This window comes from Gymnoscopelus braueri (assembly GCF_963280865.1).
Source record: "Gymnoscopelus braueri genome assembly, chromosome: 11".
In the NCBI taxonomy this organism is placed as follows: Eukaryota; Metazoa; Chordata; class Actinopteri; order Myctophiformes; family Myctophidae; genus Gymnoscopelus; species Gymnoscopelus braueri.
In genome coordinates, this window is record NC_137613.1 from 8,688,515 (window position 1) to 8,711,201 (window position 22,687).

Consider the following 22,687-nt stretch of genomic DNA (forward strand, 5'->3'; position numbering starts at 1 on the left):
GCAAATCGGTACACGTTATCTCTATAGTCATGTGATCAAGACGTATCTGTCAGATTGATTAAGATTGGCTTCCAAAGTGTGCAGGAGTGGCCCGTTTTGAACAAAATGCAAAATCAATGCAAATCATGGACACAGCGTCCGATTGATGTGAAACTTTGCTCGCACATTCCCACTAGGCCAAGGAAGAAATGTCACCATAACATTTTTCACCTAGGCCTCATAGTAGCGCTATAACAGTACGATTCATGCTTTGGCCTATAACTCGAACATTTTTGCAAAACACGCCTTTTGCCACTACTCCTACTTACACAAACCAGTACACAATCTCTGGGGTCATGAATGAATTTGATTTATTTCGAACGTTGATTTAAAAATAAATAAAGTAGAATAAAATACAAAACATAAAAGGGATTGCGCATGGTGGCGTTATCACCTAGTTACCGCATAAGACGTCAAATTAAGACCCACATAATAGTGCCCTCTATCTGAAAACAGCCAATCCAACAGGGATGCCAGGACTCAATAGGTCAACACGGCTCCTCCTCATCCAAATACCTCTTAAATATGATATTTTTATATGCCTTCTTCAAATAATTCCTATTTGGACTTCATTGTACCTCCACACTCAGTTCATTCTATGAATTCACTCCATGAACTGAAATGCACATACTTTTCAATGTTGAACTAACACAATGTATTTTGAAATTAAGCTCTACAACTTAAAGGGATTCTAGGCAACTTTAAGCCTAAAAATAAATATATATATATATATATATATATATATATATATATATATATATATATATATATATATATATATATATATATATATATATATATATATATTGCAGTTTTCCCCCTCTATCAGCCACTATATAATGATCCTGGTGTGTTTTCCTGCATTGAAACACAGTCCTCTTTCTGAAATCCGTATTTTCCCTACTATTTATGTTTTGACATCCGGGTATCCGGGACGTAAATGAAATGAAGTGCATGTGCGTGTGTGCGCGTCCGTTAATCATATTAAAAGACAACTGAATCGAGTGAAACCGAATGGAACCGAGTGCAGCCGGCAACAATGGACATATTTTTCTGTGCACAGTTTTTAGTTTTAAAACTTTAAAACGCTCTCACATTTTTTTTTTTTAGGCACAGAATTTACTTTTAAGATATCGTTTGGATAGAATGTAGTTGTTTAACTTCATATATGTGGTCAATTAATCATAACAGAGCCTATTTTTTTTTTTTGAGTCAGAGAACCGGCAAGGGCGGGCAGTGACACGTATGTATCCGAATAAAGCAACCTATTTTCGGCATAGCCCCTTCAAAAGTCCCCTTGCGTCATATTGGCTGGTGCTGGGGAAAATGAGCTGCTGATTGGCTGAAGGGGAACGAACTGCTGATTGGCTGAAGGGGTTGTCAGTCAACGGTAAAAAACTGTTTGACAACAGTTTTTTTCTTTTTTTGATCTCTGAAGTTGCCTAGAATCCCTTTAAATTGTAAGCCACTCCAAGTGGCTATGACTGCCTTCCAAAGTTTGAGTGCCCTGTGTAGGCAACCCGGCCTGGAGGACACCTGTGCTACTTCTCTAGTAGTACAGTATGTATACTGCTCTTACCTTGACATGTCTGACAAAGTACAAAGGTACCAAATACCAAAAACATTACTGTAACTAAACACCGCCATATCAGTAAATAAATTGGTGATGGTGAAAGTCTGAACTCGAATCATTGTAAAGATATTTCAACAGCGTGGTTCTGTAGGTGAGCCATCTACAAATGGGTCTCTGAGTCTGCAAGTCTGTGAGTGCGTGTGTGTGTGTGCGTGCATGCGTGCGTGTGTGCGCATGTGTGCATGTGTGTTTGCAGCTAACCTGTTGTTAGAGTACCCATTGTATCCTTCTGTCTGTCTGTCTGTATCCCTTTTATGCCCATAGGTCTCCCGTGTGGAAAGCCAATATCTTATCCACTAGTCTAAAGGCGAATTCCCCCTTGGCCGGGGGAGATATTAGAGATCAGAAATCTACAATAAATGGAAGGTATGCCGTTATAAGACCCTGTCTAGTTGAAACAAACATGAAGAGCCAGCCAATGAGACAAAATGAAATATCAAGCTATACGTAACCCAGTATGGACATTATGCAGAAATATGTTCAGGTTACACATAAAGAGGCTGACTGCTATAATCCATCTAAACTAATTTGATTACAACAGTACTGATCCAACATAGGAGTCTGGGCCTTACCTTGTTTCTTCTGGAAATGCACTCTCTTGACTGGGACGCCATTCTGAGGTTCAAGGAAGAGAGGGATGTAATGGAAAAGAGAGGGAACAAGAGAGAGATGGATAGAGGGAGTGATGCTTGTTGTATAAAAAAAAAATATGAACACTCAAATGTCTATCATATAACGAGGGGCCCATAAGCCATAATGATAGAAGTGAAGTTGCCATTGTAGTTTACCTGCTGCTATTCTCCCTGAAGTCTCACCACCATCACTGGTAACTGGAGAGAGAGAGAGAGAGAGAGAGAGAGAGAGAGAGAGAGAGAGAGAGAGAGAGAGAGAGAGAGAGAGAGAGAGAGAGAGAAATATGTGTCATGGGAATGTTGTGCTTGGTAGCCCAACAACACTTCCACTCTTACCAAATCCTCTTCTCCTCTTACAACTAAACAAGGATTTTATGACATCGCCCTTTAGTATTAAAATGAATTTCCACCTCAGGAATAAATAATCTGTCTGTCTGCCTGCCTGCCCGTCCTTCACACTCTGCTTCTTACTTTCTTTCTTTGAGTCCCTATTTAAGAAGGCCAAATCAAGTCACACATCACATGTGTGTGCGCGCATGTGGGTGTGTGTGTGTGCATGTGGGTGTGTGCTTGCATGCCACTGATAGCAAAAAAACATGTTGCATGTTGTAGCCACCTGGATGTAGTGTACAGCATATCTAATCACGGCCGGATTAACTCTTTGTGGTGCCTGGTGCTACGACCCGTTACGGTAACATTTTGCGGGGGTGCTGCGCGGAAGATTGAGGCTTCGCCGGCGCATTTCACCCCTTTAGCGCTCCTTCAGCAGCCACTGCTTCTGAATTTTGGCGTTTTCTTTCACTTCCTCCCCGTCGTTTGGTGGCCACCCAAGGTTGGTGCCCTGTGCTTCAGCACCTGAAGCCCTTTCGTTAATCCTGCTCTGTATCTAATATGAATAGTTCAGTAAAACATCCCAAAAGAGGTTGCAGTGATCCTTGTGTTTTGCTATACAGTTAGTAGGCCTATATGGAGTTTACATAATGTACAGACATGTACCGATGTTTAACTTCTTTTGATCTACCTTCTCTTGTCTGTGGTGACACAGTATTTGAGAACCGGGACACTACATCATTCATGTTCATCTCCCTCAGAAGGTCCATTGAGAACATCAGGCCTCTCTCAGCACCATACTGTAGGTCTTCTTTATCTTAATACTGGTGTCCACCCTGTCACTGTTCTCCAGCTGGAAATAGGGGATGTGTTTATACTCAGAAAGATGCCACTTGAACTGTTTGAAGTCATCGTCTCCCAACTCCTGCAGAATAGTGATGATGGTGGCTGTTCGGAAGTTTGCCATGGTTCATCCCTGGTACAAACAGGAAGAATGCATATGCCATGAGAATAAGGAGGAAACACTGACATATCACCGTCATTCTATTTGGATGTGAAAGGAAGTAAGGAACAGGAGGTGCAGATCAAACTTGACTTTTAGTTGATACTATTTATTCTTTTAACAATTGTAAAAGGTATTTTTAAAGAGTAACATCATAATTAAAAACATTTATTGCACCTTTGATGCAAGTAAAAATGATGTAATAGATGCTTGCCGTCTAGAGGACTTTAAACCGACACGTAACATAGGCTGTATGAAATTGCTAGACTTAAAAGTACTGGACTTAAATTGTGTCTCTTGTAACAAGTTCCTTTTCCTCTCTTTTGTTAGAGAACATGAAAAAATATAATGCATAGTAAGTAATTCTATGAAAATAAACTCTTGACATTTTGTGGTTAAGGCCTCGGTTATGTAATCACATCAGGTAAATAGCTTTGGTTCTCACCAAACAGGTATTGTGCCGAGTACAGAAATTGGCACGCACAACATGCAAATCTGCACTCCATGTTACCACAGGAAATAGAAGACACTAGCAGCGTGTCCACACTCCACAGTGAATACATCGACTACCTAAGGGAGGTTGACTCTGAGGTGCAGGCTCTATTAGAAAGTGAGTGCAGGCATTTTCTGGAGTCTCAAACAGCTGAAAGGGCAGTTGAGGCAACAAGGGACGCTGCAATGGCTGCAAGATATTCTGCAAGGGATTCTGCAAAAGTGTGGTTCAATAGGGTCTGTGCATAACTGTAGTCGTTTTCCTTTTCAAATCTGCTGCCGAGCCAATAATCTATGAAAAGATAAGGGGCAACTGAAAAGGCACAGGAAACAGGTGCCACCTTATGGAAACCAGGAACTACAGTTAAATGTCTTGTATGCACAGAGCCTATAATAAATGTGTACAGTGGCTGTGTTTGGCCAGTTGATGTCCTAAGAGACACAATCAGTGGTCACAATCAGCAGCAACGCCACTATAGATTAATGTAACATAGCTTTCAACACAGTATGTACTGTATGATGGACCAAACTACCTCACTTATGGAGCCTATATGGTGGAGGAAGGCAGCCATTGTTTGGAGGGGAAAAAAGCCTTATTTATTATATTTTCCCGGCATAATTGAATATATAAAAAACAATTCTCAAGAATGCTCATGAATGGGTGGAATTTAGAAACCCAAATGCAATAAATATTTTATTCATTGTAATGCAAAATGAACATGAAGAAATGAATGATTAATGAACACAACCCCAAAAGACACCCTACAGTGATATTGACCCACATATCTTAACTTCAAAATGTCAGATTTGACCCTAAGTAGAAGTGTTAAAGGTGTTAAATGTTCAAATCTTAAAGGTTTTCCTGAAAAACAGGGAATATTGTGTAGAAGCAGTTGTAGCTGTAGTAGCAGTACTAGTACTGTAGGTGTAGTGTTAGAACTAATAGTAGTACTACTTACTAGTCAACCAGTCAATCAGTCAATCAGCCAATCAGTCAATTAATAAATCAATCAATTTATATTAGTCATAGTAGTACTGTCCTGTCCTTACCTCAGTGGAAGTTGTTTATTCCTTCTGTATCTCTGTCTCTCACTGGTTAACAAGTGAATCAAAGTGTTGCAACAAATCAGAGGGACAGAAAGAGTCATTTAATGCTCCTTTAATACAACATCTGTACAGCCTGTAGACTGCCTCAACCAATCACAACATGATTGGTTGAGGAACCAGTATTTAAATTTGTTGTGCTATTTTTCCATTGGCTAAACACAATGACACACAGTCTCTCTCACACATCTCTTGAATATTGAGCAGGGGGAAAAAAACTGCTTAGGTTACGCTATTCTTGTCATTACTGCAAACTCACTCCCTATTTTCTACCGTAATCTGAAAGCTTATCTCTGCAGAGTGACTCCACCTATTAGCCTGTAGCACTTTACCTAGATATGACCACCATGCATACTTAGCTTGGTCATTTGTCCTCATGTTTTTGTTACTTAGGCTTGTTTTTCTTGTCGACAATGTTAAACTTTACATGCTTGTTAGATGCTTTGACTTTGACCTCTTTATTGGTAATAAACATATGTAAAATGCATACATTGTCACTCCATTATCAAAAGGATAAACACCTTGAAAAGGATAAAGCCTTGAATTTCTTTTTCAAAAATCCAGCTTTAGTTATTTCATTGGTTTTAACATAATGAAATAATAATGACAGAAATGATGAAAATTATGAAAATAATAACACTAAACCAGACCACGATACCAAGACTATGTTTTCCAGAATGCATTTTCAGAGAGGCAAACATGCACCAGAGAGGATTTGCACATGCAGAAGGCCGACTTTAAACAGGAGACAGGAGGTACTCAAAAATGAACTAAAAAAAACACCTAAATGGAGACAAATGTGTCCCTGGCAAGATTTGTCTATGTCTGTGGTCCATTTTTATTTTTAGCAGGAAAAGATCAAAAACAGATCTGTTCAGAAGGGTCTATTTGCTTCAAAAGCAAAGGAGGGCAGAAACCTTTTCAACAAGTAAAGCTTGTTGGTTTTCACCGTTGAAAGTGTTTCAAAGTGTCCAAAAATAACAATATATAACTATAATAACACTCCACAATCATAATCCGTGGAAACCCTTGATCCACAGCCTGGGGGTCCACAATCACCATCAGACCTCCATGCAGCTTAGAAGTTTGCTCACCTCTGATCAAAGTTAGGAGCCCTTGCATGACTAGTTGTGACACCGCATTCCTTTAAATCCTGTCATGCCCTTTATCCTTATCTAATCACTCATCATGTACGTACATGTACATGATGGTTTTGACTTTCATTTTCATGAAACATGATGTACATGATGGTCTTGACTTTCATCATGATAGAAGATGTCTCATCAAGATGTCACCATAATGGAAACCACAACTATCGAACCTCCTTACCAAACCAAAAAAAAAATGTTTTGGTTTGGTACGGTAGAACTGGTAGAACTTGTTCTCTATCGTATCAAGCAGGGGCGGACTGGCCATTTGGCATACCGGGCATATGCCCGGTGGGCCGCTGGACCGGTGGCTTCAGGGCAGATCCTTTTTTGAGGGTCAAAAGGCCAAACTGAGGGGCAACGGTGGCCATGGTCAACTCACTACCTTCAACGACACAATAGAAAAATAAAATAAACAGCCTAGTATGTGTATACTGTGTACCCTGTCACTCTTTACCAATAACCACAACACAACATAAACAGCCCATTATACTATACATACTGTACCCACAACTCTTTACCAACAATAACCACAACAACACAACAACACACTGAAGATTCACATCAGCCTTCAATTCCAGAGCCACAAACACTGAACATGTTTCATTGCCATCCTATCCAGTCCTAATATGAGAACAATAGCTTGAATCACATCAGTACACAACATACAACACAAGCAGTAGCAGTAAAGAAAACAAGACAACCTTGAGACATCTTTTATATTCTTCTTTCTGAATTGTTCAGTTGTGTAAGTGATGGCTGGGGTCACTCATTGTAGAACCCCAGACAGACAGGCAGGCAGGCAGGCAGGCAGGCAGGCAGGCAGGCAAAAATGAGGTGTTGCCACCAGTCAGAGACAGAAACAGTCACTGAATATTTGCCATTGCCACCCAGGGTTCCAAATCACACTGACTCTGAGTGTACAAATGGAACTGTGCTGGTTCAGTTGGTTCCATGTATATGTTACAGGGAAATTGGCATTCCAGGGAAATTGAAAGGGGTACGCTTGTTTTCACCGCCCCTCAGGCAATTCTGTAGAATCAACGCTAGAGGGCAATGCAAGCCAGACATGAGCCCCACACCACACACGCACCACGCATGCACAAACGAGCACGCATGCGCGCGCACACACACACACACACACACACACACACACACACACACACACACACACACACACACACACACACACACACACACACACAGCCTCATTCCATGCAGTTGAAGCACAAGGGGCGGGCCTGGCGGGCTATGTTAGTGCAGTCAGAGCCTTAGATGGCACTGAGTGCAGTGAGTGGCACTTGGGGCAAACTCAGTCCCCACATCATCATTTACGATTCTGTGCCTATCGGTACATAACTCGGACGCTGCTTAAGTCGACTAGCAGACCATCGGCCGGTCGTCGCGGGCACTCGCGCCTGAAGGCGCTCGGGCGCGACACCTTGGCCTCAAGGTCTGCTAAGTCGGCGCGCCTCCGTCATGGTCCAAAACTATACTTTATCAGCGAAAAAAAAGTAGTCCGCGGTTGTTTGAAAAAGTAATGTCCCAAGCGGGAGTCAAACCCCGGCTCCCAGTGGTAGTGGGTGGGGAGTCCAATGATTATCGAAGTGCGCCACTGAGGCTTGTACTAGTGGTGTAAAGTAACAAAGTAGATTTACTCAAGTACAATTTTGAGGTATTCGTACTTTACTTGAGTATTTCTCTCATATTATCCATTTTATTTTCAGCGTTCCCCTAGCGTAGCTTCCTGGTTGCTATATCGTTGTTGTGGTCGTCGTCCTCGCATCAAAGCCCCGCCTCGCAGCACCGCCCCGCGCCTATAAAACTAGCGCTCCCCTGTCAATTTCCCTGGAATGCCAATTTCCCTGTGACATATACACTCTCAGAGTTATGGGGTTCAAAGGTTTGAGAACCACTGTGTTACACTAAATGGAGCAGAGCTTTAATGAGTATAACTGGTAAGACCTGTGAACGAAGTAAGGAAAAGGCCCAATTTCTTTACAATATGGCTGCTGTGCATAGAGCCTATTGCATTGAGAACATTAATATCTTCAGGCCAAGCATTGAGGTATAATGTTTGAGGTATATGAGGTATGGTCAGAACAAGAAGCATAGGAGTAACATTTTCTGTGTGGGTTTATTGTTATCTGTTTACTGATGATTTCCATTCCCCACCTCTCCCCAAGGACTCTCTTTAGATTATCAATGAAGCTGTGGCTGCCCTGCTGTAGACAATGTAAGCATTATCCAGTGTGTAGGTTTAGGGAAGGATGGGATGTTTCACTTATCTTCAACTCTTATGCATTAATTCCAGGCTGAGTATTCCTATAGACCCCTTAACAGACGACGTCACACTGGCTCCAAACCTCATACTGGCTCCAAATGAAACCCATTCTATCAGGTCTCGCTAGGGCGCGCCTCACAAGACAACACACAAGAGGGGGGTTGGGGTGCGCACCCCGAAACAACAGGTTGAGAATTGATTGCATGAAACAATCACCTGCGCATCTAGTCTCAATGTTAGTAAACAAATAATTGGTCTATTAGCTCAGGAACAGTAACAGTTGGTTTAGTGCTGACTTCTACTGGTGGCATGGGGAATTAAATGAATTACTAATAACAGAGACTATAGACCGCCGAAGTCTGACGTCATTTACACATCCTTTGTTTGTCTACCTGGTTCGCAGTTTTCCACCCCCGTTCTGAATCCCATAGACGTATTTAATATCGTGTCAAATAAGAACTGTGTTCCAAAAATAAACAAATGACCCCGGCGTGTTGACTCTTATGGATATGAAGCATCAACTGACGGTGAGAAAACGCTAATGTTACTTCCGCCGAATTAGTTACATTTTCGCCAGAAACAGACTGTATCAAATATAAGTGACTGACTATCATAAACGATACAGAACCCCCTCCCTGACAATAACGCCGACACGCGGTGTTTATTTTTGGACCACAATTCTTATATGAGACGATTCTAAGATGACCCAATGTTATTCTCCATAGAGAAATTACTTCCGCAAACCTGGGGATGAACGAGTCACGGCAGGACTTCGGTGCTCTATTTGAAGAGGAACTTTATTGAAAACTTTGTCATATTAACATGTTTCAGACACTAAATATATTCCAGAGTGCAGGAGAGAGTGAGAGCAGACAGGTGCACAATCAGAAAGTCAATCAGGCATCATTAATACAGAGTCATAAAGATTAACCAATAGCAAGGCCTCAAGCAGTCCCAATCACAGAATAGACATTACAAAGGAATACAGTTGCCTTCATACAGTATAAAAATAAGTCAATCAAACTCATCACTCAGAGTCATAAAGATTGACCATTATTAGTACAGAAATATCACAGCTCTCGCTCTTGTTTATTATTTCCATTCCCCACCATATATACACAGAATATACCAAACCTCTCCCCGAGGACTCTCTTTAGATTATCAGTGAAGCTGTGGCTGCCCTGCTGTAGACAATGTAAGCACTATCAGTGTGTAGGTTTAGGGAAGGATGGGATATTTCACTTATCTTCAACTCTTATGCATTCATTCCTGACTGAGTATTCATATTAGCTCAGGAACAGTAACAGTTGGTTTAGTGCTGACCTCTACTGGTGGCATGGGGAATAAAATGAATGACTAATAACAGACTATTTGAAGAGGAACTTTATTGAAAACTGTGTCATATTAACATGTTTCAGATTAGGAATGAACCGTACACCACACTGCAAACTCCAATGGTTTATTTGTTGCGTTTTTGTAACAATTTAGACCTTCAGGACATGAAAAGTGTGTAGTGACACTAAATATATTCCAGAGTGCAGGAGAGAGTGAGTGCAGAGTGCAGACAGGTGACCAATCAGAAAGTAAGTCAATCAGGTATCATTAATACAGAGTCATGAAGATTAACCAATAGCAAGGCCTCAAGCAGTCCCAACCACATAATAGACATTAAAAAAGAATACAGTTTCCTTCATACAGTATATAAACACGTCAATCAAACATCGTCACTCGGAGTCATAAAGATTGACCATTATTAGTACAGAAATATCAAAGCACAGCGCTCTCTCTCTCTCTCTCTCTCTCTCTCTCTCTCTCTCTCTCTCTCTCTCTCTCTCTCTCTCTTTTCGTTATTTGAGACTTAGTGGTTGCAAGATTTGCCAGGTAAAGATACAGAAAGCCTCGCCTTGTTATTGACATTAATCACCACTTGATATTCTCTATCATTCCATCATATAAAACTCATGTTCACTTATCCGTTAGCATGTAATGTTTGGTTGATACTGTATATATATATTTAAAATCATTCAACATTAAAAAAAATTACACTGATAATTGTGATAATATTTTTTCTCTGTTTGTATATATTTTAAAATGATCCTGATTGGAGGCAGTGAAGTCATTTTAAGACAAAACATTACTATGGTACTATGGTAATAATATTCACAAAATAGGCTATAACCTAATGCAATCACAATACTTCTAAAAGCTCAAGGAGTTTATTTTTATTTTTAGAACAGTTCTGCTCTTAGTTTCTGTCAATAGAGAGAATCAGACATTGTCTTTTGGGCAGTAGATCAGTTATAATCACTTAGGATATATAGAAAATGTTTCTGGCTCCAAGCTGAGCTCTATTCCTTCTTTCTCTTTCTTTTTCATGCATTCCATAGGTGGAAATGTAAAGGGAACCTGCAACAGAGAGGGTGGTAGTGTTCAATATCCTATAGTATAGGTTATATATCCACACAATATAGTTTACATAACATGTGGCTTTTACAATCTACAGTAGCTTTGAGGAAAGGTCTAGCTGAAGAGGACAAACAGAGGATAAAAAGACTAGAATAGAATAATATTGCGTCAACTAATAATAATAGTTAGATATATACATTATTTGGTCCTGACTTCTTTATAAAGGCAAAAGGCTGTCCCCTCCATTGTTCTCTTTGAGGCTAGCTATCAAAAACAACCTCCATACTCTCATGACGGACATATCACTCAAATCAGCAACATAATGCAGGTAAACTTTAAGAACACCACAGCGTCTGTTGTTTTTTTTCATCTGCCCAGATTGAGATTAGGATAACATTGTGGTTAAACTTTGGAGCAGCATGTCTGTAGGTTTATCCGTCCTTACCTGCACACAGGATCATGATCAGAGCCGCCCAGCCTAGTTTGTAAGACCAGGAGAAGTACCAGCCTGTGTGGTTATGTGACTCAAACGATTTGATCCTCACAGCAGTATAGATGGCCATGATCATCAGAACAGTGAAACCTGGGATAGGTGGGAGATCGGGAGATTATTCATCATAGTGTTGTGTTGTGTCTGTCTGTCTGTCTGTCTGTCTGTCTGTCTGTCTGTCTGTCTGTCTGTATTAATTCAACTCTGTTAATTTAACTCTGAGATTGTGGGACTCTTAAGACAGAGAATCCCTTTTTTTTACCCTCAATGGTCAATTTGCACACTCTCAGAGTTACATTCTGAGGAATGTAATGTGTATATGTGTGTGTGAACACTTACTGGAAAGAAAGAATAGCGATGCTGCAGCCAACGGGCGGTTATACCTCCTGAAGGGTGAGACGGGGGCAAAGGACTTGATGCCAACGATGATTCCAACGAAGCACAATATGCAAGACAGGATCATCAATGCGCTGGTGGCTTGGATTGATGATTTTTCTTATGGTGGAGATAGACAGAAGGAGAGACATGGAACAACTGGAGCAGAATCTCCATATTTCCTACAGTGTAACACAAAGTAGCAAAATAGCTCATCTAAACTTGTAGTCTGTCTGTGGGTTTTATAAATATTGAACCAATGAAAAGTATTAAAGAGCTTGTGACTAAATAAGAACTACATTGAATCCACCGGAACACAGGGTTACACACGTTTTCCACCAGACAGCAACAAAATCACAGTAATCATCTGACATCTGACATTTCTGACATCTTTTGTTAAAAGGTTCCCTGGCTAATAAGCCTTTAGCCTCTTAATACATTATAATTGCCCTCTATAACTAAAAACACTTTATAACCTTGAATATTTTAATTATTTAAGAAATCTTTTACTCTAGCAGGACAATGCCCGTCAGAAGTTGATGATGTCATTTGTCCATGTGTGGTCTAGCCCTATGGAATTAATGGAATGCATGTGCAAATTAAAAAAAAATTGATACTTCCTAAGGTTAAAATGAGCATCAAATCAAATACCGGTATGTTTTATTAGCACATGCATTCCATAAATTCCATAGGGCTGGACCACACATGGACAAATTACATCATCAATATGCGAAGGGCATTGTCCTCTTGAGTTAAAGATTACCTGTTTCTAAGATTAAAAAAAAATGTTTAAGGTGTTTTTAATTTTACATTTTAGTCATTGAGGGCAATTATAATGTATTAAGACATATTTGGTTTATTAGCCAGGGATCCTTTTAAATACAGTAAATTCCTCTGTGTTATTTAACTCTGAAAGTGTACACGAGTACAAGTGTATCTTTGTACACTCTTGTGCCCGGTCTGCGGAAATAATAATTTAATGCAATTACAAAAAAGTTCAAACAGAATATTCTGGACAAATACCGAATTGAGTGATTGATGGATTTATTGTCAAAACTAGTTAATTGATGGAATGTTGGATTGTCAGATTAGGGTTCTACTTACATGTATGTACCTTAAACAATGCTTTTGTTTGTTTGGCTTGTTTGTTTATGTTCTTCACAATTCTTCTTTCTTTTTTTTATAACAACATGTAAAAAGGAGTATATATAAAACATTAGGGGTCCGGGTGGAGCAGAGGTAAAGTTCCTGCTCACCACTGCAGGGACTAGGAATTTGAATCCTACACATTGCCTCTGGCTTGGCCGGGCACTCCAACAAATGCTATTAACCGTGTTTCCGGGTGGGAAGCCGGATGTCTATAATAATTTACAGATACTGTAGATAGATGATAGTTGGTGGGTCTTACCCTCGTCTTCGTAGATAGCATAGTGACTGATACACTTGCCGTCTTTGCAGAGATTCCACAGGCCCACGTTGTCATGCCTCCTGTGAGGATTTTTGGACCCCCACCAGTGGTCTGTCACTGTGGAGACCACCAGCAGGATGTTCCCAATGATGGCACAGAGTAGACCCGCTCCCATCAGGCTATGCATCTTGAGTTGAGAGGCCCTGTCAATGTACCCCAACAGCAAGAGATACAGGAGATAGGAGGATGCATGAGGGACATTCACTGTTTTTGAACACATAAAGTAACTCTGATTCTTAATTCTTAATAATTATATTATTACGTGCACTGCATAACAAGACAAACATATTAACAGACAATGCTATATGAAGATCTCCTCATGGTTCTGCATAACTTCTGTATGTGCAGTCAATGTCATACATTAGTAAATACAAAATCACCACAACTGTGTAATATAGTATACTTGTTGTCTCCGCCAGGCCAACGGCTGTGGCCAGAGACACGTTTTGCCCCTTAGCATCCGTGTGTCTGTGTGTCTGTGAGCAGCTAGTATATGGGGATTATTTCTTGGACAAACACTGAACCGAACAACTTCCCACTCGGCACATCAACTCCCTTGGGATGCGCATGGAGAGTGTGAATTCGATCTGTACGATGGTTCTTGAATTATGCTTGGGACACACAGATGGATACTCAGAGATTCCATGCATTTAGAGATATTATAGATGTCATTGATGACTGACACCATAGACTGGTCACACAAAATCAGAGATCTACATGGAAGGCTTGCTGTTATTAGATCCCATCTAGTTGGAACAAAACTAGCCAATGAGACAAAAGAAAATATCAAGCTATTACAATTTTTTATCAGAAACATAACCCAGTATGAACATTGTGCAGAAATATTTTCAGGTTAGACACATAGAGAGGCTGATCCATCTAAGCTAATTTAATTACAACAGTACTGATCCAACATAGGAGTCTGGGCCTTACCTTGTTTCTTCTGGAAATGCCCCCTCTTGACTGGGCCGCCATTCTGGGACGCCGTCCCTCTCTTCCAAGGAAGAGAGGGATGTAATGGAAAAGAGAGGGAACAAGAGAGAGATAGATAGAGGGAGTGATGCTTTACAACTGAGGGAGAGAGTTAAAGAGAATTCCCTTGGGACTATTTAAAAAAAATATGAACACATTGTCTAATTGACCTCAAATGTCTATCATATATTGAGGGGCCTTGATAGAAGTGAAGTTGCCATTGTAGTTTACCTGTTGCTATTCTCCCTGAAGTCTCTCCACCATCACTGGTAACTGCTAGGAAAAGGTATTTCAATCAGAAACACTCACGTCAAAGTAGATTTAACCATTTATTGCCACAATGGAATACAGTTAAGCTTGGCGTTAAAGCTCCGCTCTTGGGAGAATATTTCCTGAATTTTGTCGAAGCAGCCTGCTAAGCATATATTCAGGAAATGCTTAAGCAAATCCCCCATAAGGATACAATGTCAACAATAAGCAGTACATTGACATATTAGTTAGAATTAGCAGATAAACACAAGTATTTGAGGCTATGCAAGACTCTAAACAAAGCAGATATACATGATAACCACAAGTATTTGAGCCTATGCCAGACTCTAAACAAAGCAGATATACATGATAATCACAAGTATTTGAGCCTATGCCAGACTCTAAACAAAGCAGATATACATGATAATCACAAGTATTTGAGCCTATGCCAGACTCTAAACAAAGCAGATATACATGATAATCACAAGTATTTGAGCCTATGCCAGACTCTAATCAAAAGGTGGAGGCTGGGGTCGAGGAGGAGCTAGCAAAATGCATTGGTTCAGCAACCAAGAAAGACCTAGAGAATATGAAGCCGTATTTAAAGGAACTCATGCGTGAGCTGTGATTGAGAGAGAGAGAGAGAGAGAGAGAGAGAGAGAGAGAGAGAGAGAGAGAGAGAGAGAGAGAGAGAGAGAGAGAGAGAGAGAGAGAGAGAGAGAGAGAGAGATTTTTTTGGGGGGTGAACTAAGGTAAGTAGGATGTTTTAACAAAGACTCTGTCCATATCAGCAAAGAATAGAAATGGGGACTACAACAGTGTTTAGAAACTATGATCTTCCTCACACAACGCTGCCTGAATTTGATGCAATTTAATTTAAGCAGAAACTCGAATGCCAAAACTATACTGAATGTACGATGTTGAATAGGCCTAATGGTCGGGGTCAGCAGAGGGTATTTGTAGTTGTGTGTATGTGTGCGTGCGTGAGCGAGTGGCAGTGATAGCACAGCACGCTCCAACAGGCTACAACAACATACAATACAGTTTGATCTGGGTCAAAACATGTTAAACGTTGTAGCCATCTGGATGTACTGTTACAGCGCTGCTGTGCGGCAGGAACCAGCTAACTCCATTTTTCCGCTTTTGCATTTTTTTCCATAAATCAGGGCCATTGAACACACTTTACGTCTGTGTGTTGATTAAAAAATTATTGAACCAATTAAAAGTATTAAAAATTGCTTCTAACAAAACCAGCTAACTCCATTAGAACATCAAACTTTCTGCTAAACCAGCTAAGTTCACCAAAGGGGGGTGGAGTTAGCTGGTTTAGCTGACTCCAGGCTCCACCCCCTTTTGACATCCAACATCATTGTGAGCTTGGAGGTCCATTCAGTTGTTCTTATCAATGATGAACAAAACCTCCTAACTCCACTTTTTGTTTTGTGTTTGTCATTTCCTGAAAAATTAACATTTTGGAGTTAGCTGGTTGCTGCCGGACAGCAGAGATATACTTTAATACTAATAGTTCAGTAAAGCATCCCAAAAGAGGTTGCAGTGATCCTTGTGTTTTGCTATACAGTAGGCCTATGGATTTTACATAATGTACAGACATGTACCGATGTTTAACTTCTTTTGATCTACCTTCTCTTGTCTGTGGTGACACAGTGTTTGAGAACCGGGACACTAGATCATTCATGTTCATCTCCTTCAGAAGGTCCATTGAGAACATCAGGCCTCTCTCAGCACCATAGGTCTTCTTTATCTTAATACTGGTGTCCACCCTGTCACTGTTCTCCAGCTGGAAATAGGGGATGTGTTTATACTCAGAAAGATGCCACTTGAACTGTTTGAAGTCATCGTCTCCCAATTCCTGCAGAATAGTGATGATGGTGGCTGTTCGGAAGTTTGCCATGGTTCGTCCCTGGTACAAACAGGAAGAATGCATATTCCATGAGAATAAGGAGGAAATACTGACATATCACCATCATTCTATTTGGATGTGATAATAAGTAACTTGACTTTTAGTTAATACTATTTATTATTTTAACAATTATAAAAGGTATTTGTAAAGAGTAACATCATAATTAAAAACATGTATTGCACCTTTGATGCAAGTAGAAAATGATGTAATAGATGCTTGCCGTCTAGAGGGATTTAAACCGACAACGTAACATACTGTAGGCCAGGGGTACTCAACTACAAATCTTGAGGGTCCACAATTTTTTTTTTTAATAAGGCAAAGGTCTGTTTATTTAAGTCGGTCAATCGAGCCAAGCTTATCAAATCGGATCCCCTCCCAACCAACCAACTTAATAAAACTGGGGTGCAGAGCAGCGGCGCAAATCTGGGTTGAGGCTAGAGGGGGTCCCCCGCGCGCAAAGCGTGCGCGCGGGGGACACATACAAGTGTCACATACAGTACAAGTCACACAATTGGTATGTAAGCACATAAAAATTGTTTTGGTTGACTCCAAACAGAAAGACTTGTCACGTGTATCTGTTGTGTAGCCCATTGTCACACCATGTTACCACAGGAAAGAGATGACACCAGCAGCGTGTCCACAATGGATACATCAACTACCTAAGGGAGGTTGACTCCGAGGTCCAGGCTCTATTAGAAAGGGAGTGCAGGCATTTTCTGGAGTCTCAAACAGCTGAAAGGGCAGTTGAGGAAACAAGGGAGGTTGCAATGGCTGCAAGAGATTCTGCAAGGGATGCTGCAAAAGTGTGGTTTAATAGGGTCTGTGCATAACTGTAGTCTGTTTCCTTTTCAAATCTGCTGCCAGATCAGATTAGCCTACTGCAGCGCAAAAAAAATGAGTTGGTGGTGCGCACCAGAATACTGCAAGGCAAGCCAGCTGCCAGGCTGATTTGAAAACCGGTGTGCAAATCATGGATTCCTCTGACGGCAAAGCTTTGATGATAAAATGGTTATTGGTCAATAGGTATGCTATTAATTAACAAAGCCCACACTTATTTACAAAGAAAACCTTTTGTCACGCATATTAAATCAATACTCATTAATACTAATACTCAATACAAAAAAAGATACTCATTATGTAGAATGTCCCGTTTCAAAAGGTATCATATGTATAAAATGTATTAAAATCTTTTGAAAATAGCAGAGCGGCGAATCTTGACTCTGACGTCACTACGCCCGTTCCCTATAGTGAAATGTGTGAAATTGTTCAATACCCTTGCTCATATACAGACATCCAATGTCTAGATGCTGCTTCTCATTTCGTTATACCAAACATAAGGAATAGATGTGCAGGTGAAGGCTATTAGGCATAAAAAGAGAAGAGAAACACATTGGGCCTCATTGATCAAACTTGCATGTGATAAATGAGGGCTATTCAGTGAGCATCAGCAGTTTCACAGATTACACTACTGTATACTTAATGTCACAGTATGAAGTGCACTTTGGGATTTCCCAACACGGAACACGGAACAAGGAAGCAAGAAAGCAGGATATTCCACAGTTCAGTTCATATAATTATAGTGCACTTCTGGATTCCCCCCCCCAAATAAATTGAATAAGGCAAAGGTCCGTTTATTTAAGTCGGTCAATCGAGCCAAGCTTATCAAATCGGATCCCCTCCCAACCAACCAACTTAATAAAACTGTGGTGCAGAGCAGCGGCGCAAATCTGAGTTGAGGCTAGAGGGGTTCCCCCGCGCGCAAAGCGTGTGCGCGGGGGACTAGCTAATTTGACACTGTGTTATGTTAATTCTTCATTATTAATAACTTACGATGCATAAGTGGGTTCAGGTAATAAAATAAGTACTTTTAATTATTTTAACATTTATTTTTATTATTCTAAATGACTTGGGGAGACAAATCTCCCCCTTACCCCCCGGGATTTCCGTGTCTGGTGCAGAGTATGAAAACATACATGAAAATAAACATGAAAACAACAGAACAACAATTCAAATACTTTTTCACACCCCCTCCAAGAATCCCCCAAAAATATATCTCTTAAAGAAAAGAAAAAAACGTCCGCCTGTTGAGTACCCCTGCTGTAGGCTGTATCAAATTGCTAGATTAAAAGTGCTGGACTTGTGTCTCTTGTAACAAGTTCCTTTTCCTCTCTTTTGTTAGAGAAAATGAACAAATATTATCTATAGTATAAGTAATTCTATGAAAATAAACTTGGCGTCACTTCTGTGCATAAAGTTCCTTGTCCAACAACACCATTCTTTTGACATTTTGAGGTTAAGGCCTCGGTTATGTAATCACTTCAGGTAAATAGCTTTGGTTCTCACCAAACAGGTATTGTGCCGAGTACAGAAATTGGCATGCACAACATGCAAATCTGCAGCTATTAATGAAGGTGGTGTCACATACAAGTCACACAATTGGTATGTAAGCACATAAAAATTGTTTTGGTTGACACCAAACAGAAAGACTTGTCACGTGTATCTGTTGTGTAGCCCATTGTCACACCATGTTACCACAGGAAAGAGATGACACCAGCAGCGTGTCCACAATGGATACATCAACTACCTAAGGGAGGTTGACTCCGAGGTGCAAGATTAGAAAGTGAGTGCAGGCATTTTCTGGAGTCTCAAACAGCTGAAAGGGCAGTTGAGGAAACAAGGGGAGGTTGCAATGGCTGCAAGAGATACTGCAAGGGATGCTGCAAAAGTGTGGTTTAATAGGGTCTGTGCATAACTGTAGTCTGTTTCCTTTTCAAATCTGCTGCCAGATCAGATTAGCCTACTGCAGCACAAAAAAAATGAGTTGGTGGTGAGCACCAGAATACTGCAAGGCAAGCCAGCTGCCAGTCGGATTTGAAAACACCGGTGTGCAAATCATGGATTCCTCTGACGGCAAAGCTTTGATGATAAAATGGTTATTAGGTATGCTATTAATTAACAAAGCCCACACTTATTTACAAAGAAAACCTTTTGTCACGCATATTAAATTAATACTCATTAATACTAATACTCAATACAAAAAAATACTCATCATGTAGAATGTCCCGTTTCACAAGGTATCATATGTATAAAATGTATTAAAATCTTTTGAAAATAGCAGAGTTAACGGCGAATCTTGACTCTGACGTCACTACGCCCGTTCCCTATAGTGAAATGTGTGAAATTGTTCAATACCCTTGCTCATATACAGACATCCAATGTCTAGATGCTGCTTCTCATTTCGTTATACCAAACATAAGGAATAGATGTGCAGGTGAAGGCTATTAGGCATAAAAAGAGAAGAGAAACACATTGGGCCTCATTGATCAAACTTGCATGTGATAAATGAGGGCTATTCAGTGAGCATCAGCAGTTTCACCGATTACACTACTGTATACTTAATGTCACAGTATGAAATGAAATAATTCCAAGTGCACTTTGGGATTTCCCAACACGGAACAAGGAAGCAAGAAAGCAGGATATTCCACAGTTCAGTTCATATAATTATAGTGCACTTCTGGATTCCCCCCCGCCCCCCAAATAAATAAAAATAACATTTAAAAGAAATTATGATAATGATTATATATATATATATATATATATATATATATATATATATATATATATATATATATATATATATATATATATATATATATATATATATATCAGGAATATAAAAACTTACTTAATGTCACAGTATGAAATGAAAGAATTCCAAGTGCACTTTGGGATTTCCCAACAAGGAAGCAAGAAAGCAGGACATTCGAACCACAGTTCATTTAATACAATTATAGTGCACCTCTGGATTACCACCCCCAAGAATAAATAAAAATAATGATAATGATTTTATATATATATATATATATATATATATATATATATATATATATATATATAAATGTATCAATGTATGTATGTATGTATGTATACACACACACACACACACACAACGATATTGACCCACATATCTTAACTTCAGAATGTCAGATTTGACATCGAAGTAGAAGTGTTAAAGGTCTTAAATGCTCAAATCTTAAAGGCTCACACATTGGTGTTTTATTGTAAAACAAGGAATATTGTGTATAAGCAGTTGTAGCTGTAGTAGCAGTACTAGTACTTTAGATAGTGATGATTAGTGTTAGTATTAATAGTAGTACTACTATCAGTCAGTCAATCAGTCAATTAGTCAGTCAATCAATCAGTTTATATTAGTCATAGCAGTCCTGTACTTACCTCAGTGGAAGTTGTAGGTTGTAGAGTGAAATAATCAATACAGCAGTTCAACAGACCTGTCTCTCTTATTATGTGTTTTTTTTGGGGGGGTGGGTTAGTGTTTATTCTACTATTTATCTGTCTACTGTTTCTTTCCTTCTGTATCTATGTCTATCTGGTTAACACGTGAATCAAAGTGTTACAACAAATCAGAGAGACAGAAAGAGTCATTTAATGTTCCTTTAATACAACATCTGTACAGCTTGTAGACTGCCTCAACCAATCACAACATGAGTGGTTGAGGAAACAGTATTTAAATTTGTTGTGCTATTTTTCCATTGGCTAAACACAATGACAGACAGTCGCCCTACCGGCAGAAACCGATCACACACATCTCTTGAAAAAAAAGAAGAAACCGGAGAGATACCTCCCATCTCATGTCATCTCAACGTCATTTGAACTTTTAATTTTCACTTCTGTCGGTGCGCTACACAGTACCTTGGAACACGATTGGATGATTCTGAACATTGGCACATTTGGCTCAATAATATTCATATGTCTTCCTCTGCCCTCCTAGGGGAAAGACTCAACTCCATAGTGAAATAAAACAAAGTCTTACATGTTGCTCTCGTTGGCTATTTTTGCCCTGCTACCATTGTACACACCCCTTCATTCCACGTGACAGGGAGGCGAGAGCCATGAGAGCCATTTTAATACATTGCAATTTGCTTTTTAAGTGGGTTTGCTAATATAGTTTAGTTTTCTATTTGTGGAAAAGGGGCTTAGTTTTAGGCCATTTTTTAATACAGGGTATTTGTCAGGGGCGAGAAGCCCAGAACGAGTATTATGTAATTAAAAAAGAAAGCTTGGAAGATACAAGCAAAATACTAGGCTTATCAATTAATGACTTTTAATGACTACTTAAGTAGTTGCCCACACAAACACAATACATCTAAAAGCTCACCCAAACATAGACTACAATTGGGCATGCTCTCTGGTTAACAAGTCAATCTCAGTGTTGCAACATGTCCGAGTGACTGGAGGAGGAAATCAATGTTGTTTTTGTCTCCGGATTTGGTTAAGTTGCCTGCGGGGCATTGTGCTTTCTTGCCACACCCGAGACTGTGGGAGAAGGAACAACAATTTAGTCGTGCATCGATGCCAAATTTGCCAACTGGAACCTTTCTGCAGATGTCATTCTGGGGCTTGTTTTGTCATGTTATTAGAAAGCACAAAATTGTTTTAAAATGTTATGCCGATAAAATGAAATTGTATATTTGAACACTAATGATTTTAGTAGACTATCATGTCAATGTCATTTACTATAATTTTAAGTTGTTGTTGATGGTTATTTAATGTTTAGAATTTTGCTGTTTTAGAAACTTTTAGAAACTTTTTGCTTCAATGATTTGAATAGCCTTGAATGAAAATGCTGCTTTAGAAGAAACTTGTATAAAGCCTGCTGTGAAATGTATCTTCAGGGTTGCACATCGACTTGAAATGGACTTCATTTGAGAGAGGACTTGGGCTGTCCTGCTTGGTTCAGGGAAAAAATACTTTTGTAAATAGTTGATGCATTCAAATGTGGCAGTATCCAACAAAAATGTTGTCTAAGACATTATGTAAATTCATTCATCAATAATAATCTGCCGTTCAATTAATCAGCTTTTATAATACTATGATCTGTAGTTAAATTCATCAGCTATATTAACATCATAGAATTTGTTGTAACTTGTGAGGAAATTATAACTGGACTATCTCATTCAAATAAAAAAAATATGAATGAATTATTATTACATGGTCCAGGAGTGGTCCGTTTGAACAAAATGCCTACAATATTTCTATAGACATGTCATCAAGACGGACCTGTCAGATTTTTTATATTTCATCCTGATTGGTTAAGATTAACTTCTACAGTACCTGGCCTGG

The 22,687-nt window shown here is 39.6% G+C and overlaps 2 protein-coding genes and 1 long non-coding RNA gene across 3 annotated transcripts in view; all 3 read right to left on the minus strand.

Moving 5' to 3' along the window:
- The window catches only part of LOC308094719, a 6,950-nt gene extending 1,691 nt beyond the window's left edge, over window positions 1-5,259 (minus strand). Inside the window, exons 1-4 of the long non-coding RNA XR_013933980.1 lie at window positions 5,180-5,259; window positions 3,326-3,610; window positions 2,461-2,502; window positions 2,245-2,287 (exon numbers count right to left, since the gene is read on the minus strand). This is a non-coding gene — a long non-coding RNA (uncharacterized lncRNA). The remainder of the gene's footprint in view (window positions 1-2,244; window positions 2,288-2,460; window positions 2,503-3,325; window positions 3,611-5,179) is intronic.
- The window catches only part of LOC308094707 (uncharacterized protein), a 95,855-nt gene extending 75,050 nt beyond the window's left edge, over window positions 1-20,805 (minus strand). Inside the window, exon 1 of the mRNA XM_080441513.1 lies at window positions 20,780-20,805. The gene's annotated coding sequence lies outside the window, so the exon portion shown is untranslated. The remainder of the gene's footprint in view (window positions 1-20,779) is intronic.
- LOC308094804 (uncharacterized protein) lies at window positions 11,640-16,537 on the minus strand (the record flags this gene model as incomplete). The annotated part of the gene is made up of 6 exons (XM_080441630.1): window positions 11,640-11,654; window positions 11,901-11,947; window positions 13,345-13,547; window positions 14,338-14,398; window positions 14,608-14,652; window positions 16,267-16,537. 6 exons carry the CDS (start codon window positions 16,535-16,537, stop codon window positions 11,640-11,642), a joined length of 642 nt encoding a protein of 213 aa, XP_080297756.1.
- Window positions 20,806-22,687: the final 1,882 nt, after the last annotated feature.